Source organism: Echiichthys vipera, assembly GCF_963691815.1.
Source record: "Echiichthys vipera genome assembly, chromosome: 22".
Lineage (NCBI taxonomy): Eukaryota > Metazoa > Chordata > Actinopteri > Perciformes > Trachinidae > Echiichthys > Echiichthys vipera.
Genome location: NC_139847.1, coordinates 4,096,306 through 4,106,213, shown reverse-complemented (window position 1 = coordinate 4,106,213; position 9,908 = coordinate 4,096,306). Strand labels below are relative to the sequence as shown.

At 41.1% G+C, this 9,908-nt stretch overlaps 1 protein-coding gene across 1 annotated transcript; it reads left to right on the top strand.

Moving 5' to 3' along the window:
• The first annotated feature begins 386 nt into the window (after positions 1-386).
• On the top strand, positions 387-8,598 carry rps4x (ribosomal protein S4 X-linked). Its single transcript, XM_083937059.1, has 7 exons — positions 387-429; positions 1,024-1,101; positions 3,215-3,395; positions 5,186-5,283; positions 6,206-6,377; positions 6,471-6,628; positions 8,443-8,598. The coding sequence occupies exons 1-7, from the start codon at positions 427-429 to the stop codon at positions 8,542-8,544; spliced, it is 792 nt and encodes a 263-aa protein (XP_083793185.1). The 5' UTR covers positions 387-426; the 3' UTR covers positions 8,545-8,598.
• Positions 8,599-9,908: the final 1,310 nt, after the last annotated feature.

The window sequence follows — 9,908 nt, the reverse complement described above, 5'->3', positions numbered from 1 at the left end:
ATACTATAATATAATATTGATATAGGATATAATATACTATGATATACAGTAATATTGATATATGATATAATATACTATAATATAATATACTATAATATTGATATATGATTTAATATACTATAATATGATATACTATAATATTGATATATGATTTAATATACTATAATATTAATATAAATGCTATAATATGACCTTATAAAGTAGTATTCGTGCGTAATAACTTAATCCATCATATTGTAAAATATAACTATAAAGACAACAATAACATTTATTAATGTAAACATAAATATGAGTAACAATAAACAAACTACTGTCGGGTTTTTGAATCGCGTTTTCCAGCCTGCGTGTGTCCCTCCCGGCTCGCCGTGCTCGGCCTTAACACCCATTAGCGGAAGAGAGGAGGTCCTTTTCCCCGCAGACTCCAACATGGTGAGCTGTTCTCTCTCACGATTCCGCTCCGAAATAATCACCAAACATCACTTTCTGCTGTTGTTTTAGCACAAACATTCACGTCCGGGCTTAAAATTCAACATCTTATGAACCGATTCATGTCTAAATTGTAACCTAACGCGTCGATTATTGATATTTTATTGAGGATTTAAAAAATATGATGGTGACCCCACTCGGGTTCGCTAGCATTAATGTTGCTATCGCTGTTAGCTCGCTAAATGAACGGGAAACTGCTCTTGTGTTACGGGTGTGATGCTTATTTGTACGCGCGTTTGATGTATTTTGTTGCATTTTCTACTACACTACAATGTTGAAGTTAAATTAATACGTAAAAGTGAAATTAGCAGTTAATGTTAGCATGGCTAGGCCGCAGCCGGCTAACTGATGAGCGTCCATTGCTGCGGCATGTTAGCATTTCTTGCTAACCGAGCTGACTGAGTATTACACTCTTTATCGGGGTTTCCGTCATCATCCACTGCGTTAATGTACGTTTATGGGTCTGGTTGTGTTCCTGGCGGTCTCCACCGGGTGTCCTCTCCGTTATTAACCCGGTGTTTGTGTGTTTTCTTCCAGGCAAGAGGACCGAAGAAGCATCTGAAGCGCGTCGCAGCGCCAAAGCACTGGATGCTGGACAAGCTCACTGGAGTTTTCGTGAGTAACATTTTCATCAAGCGGGACATAGTTTGGTTTTTATCACCCCTACTGTTTATATGTTGGCTTCCAAAATAAAATGTGTGTACAGAAAGGACCGGGGTCGTCACTTATGGTTCTATATTGTACCTAATTTATAGAAAGTCGACCCTTAAAGGGTACATTAAATGTTTTTCTTGTTAAATACTAACCTTAGTTACACACACCTGCACAGACAGGATCTATATACATGCAATTAATGGAGAGATGTCAGCTAATGCCAGTGGAAATGCGTCCCAAACTGTTGAGGGTTCGGTGCCTTGCTTAACAGCACATTGGGCGGCAGTAGCTCAGTCCATAGGTGACTTGGCTGGGAACCGGAGAGTCGATGGTTCGAGTCCCTGTGTGGACCATGAATGGTGCGTAGACTGGTGGCTGAAGAGGTGCCAGTTCATCTCCTGGGCACTGCTGAGGTGCTGTTGAGCAAGGCACCGAACCCCCAACTGCTCGGGGTGCTGATCCACTGGCAGCCCCCTCGCTCTGACATCTCTCCATTAGTTACATGAATATAGGTCCTGTTTGTGCATGTGTGTGTCAAATGAAAAATAATAATAGAGTGAAAATTGAATTTACCCTTTGCCACAAGTCCACACTACATTCATGGGTCACATAGGGACTTGAACCGAGTCACCCATGGACTGAGCTACTGTCCATAGATTTATGTGACGTTAATAGAAACTGCTGCCCGAATTTGTGGTGAACAAACTTTAACAAAGTACATAATGTGTTCATGCAAAGTCTCAACCCAACAAAATGTAAAGAAACCCTGGAGGAAACTTCTTTGACAGTCTCCAAAGAAACAATTCTGCAGTTATCAGCCAGCAAATGAACGTACAAATATCATTATACTTGTTTTTATGCTGTTTTTAATTTTCTGCTGTGAAGAAAATAAAGCCAGCAACTGAATGATAGGACACACTTAGGTGTTGTTGCTACTCAAAACTTTACTTTACTAAAAAAAGCTAATTAATAGATGCTAAAGTGGTAATCTTGTTTACCAGCTTTGTGTCATGTACATGGTTCATCTAGTGCTTAAAATCCTCAAATGTGGTGTTGGAAAGGTTGATAAAGTGCTTGAAACTTCTTTCACAACACAAAGTAGATATTTCAGATATGACACTTTTCTTCCCTTTAGTCACCTTTCTGTAGAAAACAGTCACAAAACATCATTTTGTACGTTAACGTGCTGGAGGGCAATAGCTACTGTGTACAAAAAAAAGTTTTACAGCTGTAAGGTGCTTAAAAAGTGCTTAATTTAGCATTAGCTAAAAGTGTATATCATTCCTTAGTATTGCAACTTGTAAAACTGTTTTTCTGTCCCTTTAATGTGCAGCAGGATTAATGTCTTTGCTCAGACTTTTGAAAAATACCTTCAAAAGGAGTTTTCAATAATGTGTGTATAACATATTTAAGGGGAAACGTTCTGTGACTTGGCACTAACGAGCTTTGAGGGACATTAACGGGGTTTGTGTTTACTGTGTAATAGACACAAATAACCCTCTGCAAGGGTCGCAGGCATTAAAGGTTGGAAACGCTTTAGTTTAACAGCAGGCTGATTATTTAATAAATGATTAGACTTTTCTAAATAACAGATTTGAAGAGAGAGAATTAAACTAAGGTTGCACTCTTTTCAGAAATGCATTGTTTTGTGGTTTAAAAATGAATTGGGGGCAAACAAGTTGACGTCTGGCTCCTGTTGAGGATGCGTCATCTCTTCCAAATTCAAGAATTTCACTTTAACTTAATTCTAGATCTTTGACTGTGCAACTTAAGTGAAAACTTTAAATTCATGTGTGTAACTAAGGATCAGGAACAGCTGCTATTTCTACAACTCTGCCTTTTTTCGACCTTTTTCCACATCATTCAGCCTCACAGAATAAACTTATTTGAGCAAAACTCTGACATTAATGCTCAAACTTCAAGTTATGAAACCTTTTAACATGAATATGGGTCATTGTTATCACATCCATGTGACGTCAAGGGAGTTTCAAGTGTTAGCTGAGCATCATAGTCTGAACATGTTGCTTTGTAAACTCCTCAGAAACGATTATAACAATACGACTTGTTCTCTCAGGCTCCTCGTCCTTCCACCGGTCCCCACAAGCTGAGGGAGTGCCTGCCCCTCATCATCTTCCTGAGGAACCGCCTCAAGTACGCCCTGACTGGGGATGAGGTGAAGAAAATCTGCATGCAGAGGTTCATCAAGATTGACGGCAAAGTCCGCACCGACATCACCTACCCTGCTGGATTCATGGGTGAGTTGATGGGGATCAGAGTCGGATGAGATTATTCAGTCTGCTGCGTTGGTCTCTGGTGTTTTGCCGCTTACATTTGGTCTTATGGGTGATGTTTCATATGATTAAGTGTATAAATTGTGTTGATGTTGGATGTGTACCGTATCTTCAACAATGCCTCTGTCAATTAGGAGGCAGGAGGAGCAATGATGACTATTTTGGTTTTGATCAGCAATGAGTTGAAACTAAAGAACCAATTCCTCTAAGAAGTTCAGAGCTCCAACTACAAACACTTAATATGTCGTCAGATCATAATAGAGGCAATTAAATGTTGCTTTGTTGCTCAAAGTGGGATTAAAATAGCTTGGAAGTTGGTTTTTATTTGCCCTCACTCAGTTTCTGCCATCGGATGTTCTTCTGAGGGAAGTGGCTCCACATAGTTTGTCATTTGTTACCTTTTGTACATCGGAGCCGTCACTTTAGTTCAGTCTTCTTTTATCAGACGCTGTGTTGCTTCAGTCTTGGTTGTCAGCTCTGACAATATCCTCGTTGTCTGTCTGAGAGGTCAGACGTTCCCATACTGTCACTTTGGATCCGTGATGGAATTTGTCAGCGCGGAAACTGCCGTATTCGACGCGACGCGGATGGATTGCAGCCTGTCATTTGAGGAGATGTGTCAAGATGAGACATTGAGTCTGTTTAATTCAATTGTAAATGTTTTTTGATGAAGTGATGAGTGCACGTGATTATTGGACACACTTCGCCAACAGAGCACTACAGGCAGCGCGTGCGTGTCCCTCTTGACTAGATCAGATCTTCAGTGCCGTCACTTACACATTTAAGGGGCAAAAAGGTTTCTGTACGTTAGCTTTTCTGTACATTATAGTGTTTGTCCCTCTTTTTTGTAATTTGACACTGAAGTGCACAGATTTTGGTGTGATGGACTCTCCTGACGAGCTCTTTGCAAACTTGTATGAACACCCAATTGAGTTTCTTTTCATTTTTTTTTTTTTTACACCTTTTCCTATGATGGCAACAGAATAAGCATTGCAGGCAGACTTGTTGTCAGGCCTCTTTCAGACCTGTCACCCACCTTGACGCTGGCTAAAGCCTCCATGTGGAGGTGTGGCGTTTTTTAATTTTCAAATCCAGGGGAAGTCTCAGCAGCGTGACGGCCGACTATTAATACACACACACACTAAACGGCCGGTCTCTCTGGGTCAGTCGCTTTATTGTGGTAATTTCTGCTGCTTTTTAAATGTCATGGTTTTAATATGAAGCACCTTTATGTTCTAACATTTAAGCAAATTCATGATATTTCAGGTAACTTAAATGAACCAAATTCAAAAACATTCATACCTTTAGTGTTGTTTCATTGTACAGAACTTGAGCCTTAAATCGTGTATGGCACGTGTGGGATGAAACTTGAACCAAAAAGGTCCACATTTCCGTGCAGCTTGACTCCTTTCCTCCTCTCGCGTGCGTGTGGTCGTTCGTTCGTGTTTAAATTGGCACTCGTAGATGGGAGTTAACCAGTGTTTGGTCGTAGTGAAGGGATGGCAATTACCTCCCAATCATCAGCTCTTAAATTAGGAACAATCCTGCCAGGTGGAATATTTTCTTTAAGGGTGTTTGTGGTTTTGACAACACGTAAACAGACCATTAGGAGTGGAGATGTGGTGGGTTGCCTGCAGTGCCGTTAATGGTTTTGACATTTGACTCACTTCTGTCCGACCCACTGGGTTTTTAACTCCAGTCTTAAGTAAATAAAAACGTGAGTCGGCTGCTAAAACTGTTTGTTTCCTGTTCAGATGTGATCAGCATCGAGAAGACCGGCGAGCACTTCCGTCTGATCTACGATGTGAAGGGACGTTTCACCGTCCACCGCATCACCGCCGAGGAGGCCAAGGTAAGACACGGAAACGGGAGTTTTTTTGTTGCTCTTGGATACAGAGGAAAGTACCATCATTAAAACAATAACACAGGAAATAATGTGTCTGTCTTAGGGTGTAGAATAATTGACTTCTGGGAAAACTGCTGTTTTATCCCAGTGAAACTACTTAAGTCTGGGTTTTTTTCAGGGCTTAATGAGGTGATGTTGGCGTTTAGACTCATCAATACTCAAAACAAAACAGATTTCAGGCAGCATCAGAGGCAAAGAGTGGATACTTTTATCAGCACTGAAACACCTCAACCTCACAGGGAGGTCACATCTAAACAGCCTGGTCTTTATTTATTTATTCTCTTTAAGGCATTTGTAAAATACTTTGTTCAAAAACAGACAGTAGAGTTTATAACAGAGGGGAGATTTGCCTCAAACCAGTTAAGGCACAAATATTCAGACGACTTTGGAGCAATGATGATGTTTTTGGTTTTGATCAGCCTTGAAAATACACGACCAAATCCTCTAAGAAGTTCTGAGCTCCTCCACTAAAAACAGACGTTTCCTATTAAGGTTGATACGATACGATCATTTCAAACTTTGCTGGAATACCAGTACAAATGTGTCTTTCTTTAAACAGACAGGAGAGATGACCAGTGCTATACTAGGCAAAATTTAAGTGAAATGTCTGTGGCTTTAACTCATCCATGAAATCATCACTTAAAAACTTAGAAGTCAGAGTCTTTAAATCAACACTTCAGATGAATATATCAGTGCATATACACCTCGTCTGTCATACCAGCTTGTTACTGTTGCATATAAACTCTCTCACGCAAGCATTTCCTGGTAAATGATCAGTACAGAGTGGGAAGGATCCTGTGAGTGGTGTCGTCATTAATGCGACCTTCAACTCTCCCTTGTCTTCCTAACCCTCGTCTTCCTCCTGCAGTACAAGCTGTGCAAGGTGAAGAAGCTCATGGTTGGCACCAAGGGAATCCCTCACCTGGTGACCCACGATGCACGCACCATCCGCTACCCCGACCCCCTGATCAAGGTCAACGACACGATCCGCATCGACCTGGACACCGGCAAGATTACAGACTTCATCAAGTTTGATACCAGTAGGTTCCCCTCACCATTAAAGAGCCTGTATGCACTTTAAACGGGGAAAGATCCTCTTAATGTAACTTGTTTCCCCGCTCCGCTCCCTCCAGGTAACCTGTGCATGGTGACCGGCGGCGCTAACTTGGGGCGTATTGGTGTGATCACCAACAGGGAGCGTCACCCTGGCTCCTTCGACGTGGTGCACGTCAAGGACAGCACGGGCAACAACTTCGCTACCAGGCTCTCCAACATCTTCATCATTGGCAAGGTGAGGACATCTTCTGTTTCATGGTCGGGCAACACCGGACCAGAGAGTAGGTTAATTTGGGAATTAGAAATTCAACTTAAAACAAATATCTTTGATTCTTTGGAGCAATGATGATGTTTTTGGTTTTGATCAGCCTTGAAAAAACACGACCAAATCCTCTAAGAAGTTCTGAGCTCCTCCACTAAAAACTATATTTGACTCTTCATATTAACGGGGCTCGTTCAGGTGCTGGAAATCCTTGGAAACACTTTAATTTTAGTGTGGTGTTTGAATAAAGTGCTTGAAATGTATGTTATATGGTTACATGGCTTATATTATCTAAACCAGAGGAAAGAAAATCTGCATATTTGAGACTGAAAACAGCATTTTCTGACATTTCTGCATGAAAAAACGACTTTGGTGATGAACAGATGATCAGAAGAGTTGATGATTAATGATTGTATTATGATTATATTCCTGTGGAGTTAGTTTCCCTTTCATTTGTCGTCCTTCTGTAGAAAGCTGTCTCTAAACATCATGTTGGTTGTTTATGGCATCGTATTGAATGAGATGAACAAGTGCAATAACGGGTTTAGTGACTACTGAGTATTGTTCTGTAGACAGTTTACCACGGCTGTGAGGAGCCGGAGAAGCATGAAAATGCACCCTGAAATGCTCGAGAAGTGCTTGAATTGTACTTTGAAACAGGTGTCTGAACAAGGCACACAATAGGATACTTTAACATTTTGTGCACAGTGCTGCTACAGAGTTACTTAAATGCACACATTGGAAATGTTATTTATTTTATTAAATAGGACCTGACCCGTGGAGTCAGTCGATGCTCACGTCTCTCTGCTGCCTGACGTCTATTTTTGCTTTTCCTCACCTTGATGAGATCGAAGTGTTGCACTTTCCCCCTGTCTTTAAAAATAAGACTTTTCTGTCAGCCACATTGTTCCCTCTTAAAATCCTTGCAGCACACGTAGTAATGGCTGTTAATGAAGTTTTAATGAAGCTATACGTTTTTGTTCTTAATGATGTTTCTGTGGGAAACGAGCTGAACTCTCTGAATGAATCCTTTCCGACTGGGGCTGGATTTTAATCTGCTGTTTTCAAGAACTGGAAAGGGCTTCAGATTTTAAAAAAAGCGCTTGAAATGTACGTTGTCTCGGATACCAAGCGCCTCTCAAACGGCTCACAAATTCTCCTTTTTAGTTTGTCACACTAATAAAACATAATTTTGGTTTACAGCATAGATGGATGGATAGATAACTTTATTTATCCCCGAGGGGAAATGAGGTTGTCGTAGCAGCGATACAAAACAAGCTGAAATACAAAATATAAACTACAATCAGAGAACAGTATGGTGAATTTAAAACACTATATAAAATATACTATGTTTTTAATAACATAACATCTAATTTAATGCGATGAGGTGAGATAATCAGCTTGAATGCTTCTTGAAAAGCTTGAATTTGACTTTGGAAAAGGTGAAATAACGCTGATCTTTTACCAGATTTCAAAGAAATGGCTTTAACAGTAAATATGGACACGTTTGAATTCACACGACTGGATTTAGAGATGTGTTTAGGGGACGCCCTTAGAGTCCAAAACTCACACTTAGTCAGTTTACCATCATGTAAGACAAGGACATGCAGTGAATTTTCACATTTTTGGGACTGAAATCTGCCTTTTTTTCACCTTTTCTATACAAATGAAGCAACTCTGTTATAAATTAGTTAATATCCTGTGTTTAAATCCACCTGCACAACCTGTTCCCTTTGATCAACACTTAACAAATGATGATCTCTCTCTCTCCGTCCCCGTGTCTCCAGGGCAACAAGCCGTGGGTGTCCCTGCCCAGAGGAAAGGGAATCCGTCTGACCATCGCAGAGGAGAGAGACAAGAGGCTGGCCGCCAAACAGGGCAGCAGCTAAACACACAGAACAGCCTGACCCCAGGTTTTCAAATAAAATGTTATTTACAAAACACTTGGTTTGTGTCACTGTGGGGTTTTTTTTCTTCTTGAACACTGAGTTGGACGCGTGGGAAATTAACCCGGGGCCCAGGGTCGACGTAACGCTGCCAGACTCTTCTGAAACATCAATGAAGGCGGCGTTACACGTCCCCGGGTGTTGTACGCGCTCACTGACACGACTCACTAGAGCGGTGGTTCTCACACTTTGTACATGACGTATCACCACAAGACTAATGTTAAAATACACTATTCTGCTACGGACAGTACGGGTTAGTCTTAATAAGATTATTTGACGTCTTCAGCCACGCTGTAGGAAAGGTTAGCGTCAGAACTGACATGTCGGTGTTTCCAAACCAATCATTTGACCTCTGCTCACTCTCTTACATCACAGTTAAGCTCATGAGGGAATGTCAAACTTATTTAAATTATGTAACTTACAATAGACATTCAGCTCTTGAAAGTTAGTGTTATATTAATTTAGTAACACGGTGGTGTGGGGGTTAGCACTGTTGCCTCACAGCGAGGGGGTTGCTGGTATGTGTGGAGTTTGCATGTTGTCTGCGTGGGTTTTCTCCGGGTTCTCCGGTTTCCTCCCACAGTCCAAAGACGTGCAGGTGTTCGGTTCATTGATGACTCTAAATCACCCGTAGGTGTGAATGGTTGTCCGTCTCTGTTCGTCTCTATGTGTCCTGTGATAGACTGGCGTCCTGTCCAGGGTGGACCCCGCCTCACGCCCGATGTCAGCTGGGATCGGCTCCAGCCCCCTGTGACCCCGACAGGGACAAGAGGTTGAAGATGAATGAATGTTTCCTTTTATTGTTCTGGAGATTTCTTTGCGTACCACAGTTTAAAAACCAGTGCACTAGAACATAAATGCAATCGAGTCGTTATGACGAGTCAAAACGACGAATCAGGAGAACTTGAATCATAAATGTAGGTATGCACACAACTCAATAATAGACGCTTGCAATAAAGTAAACTTAAGCTATAAAAAAGCTGTAAAACCAGTATTTACACACTTAAAAAGGTTGAAATCATTAAAAGACATTTTAAAATGCTGTTAGAGCTGTTTCGTAAATCATGAATATGTGATTTACTGGGTGACAGTTTTAGAAAAATCATTACTGTTTAGGTGAATTATCTACTTATGCACAAGATCATTAAGCTGCAGCGAACCATCCCTCTGTCTTTCACCTGGAGGCAGCCCCCCCCCCCCCCCCCCCCCCCACAGGGTTTCTACGCAGTATTAAAATAAAAGTGTAATTAAATTTGAGTGATTTCCAGGTTTGAAAGAGCAGGGAAAAATGTTTTCTGGACTGTTTT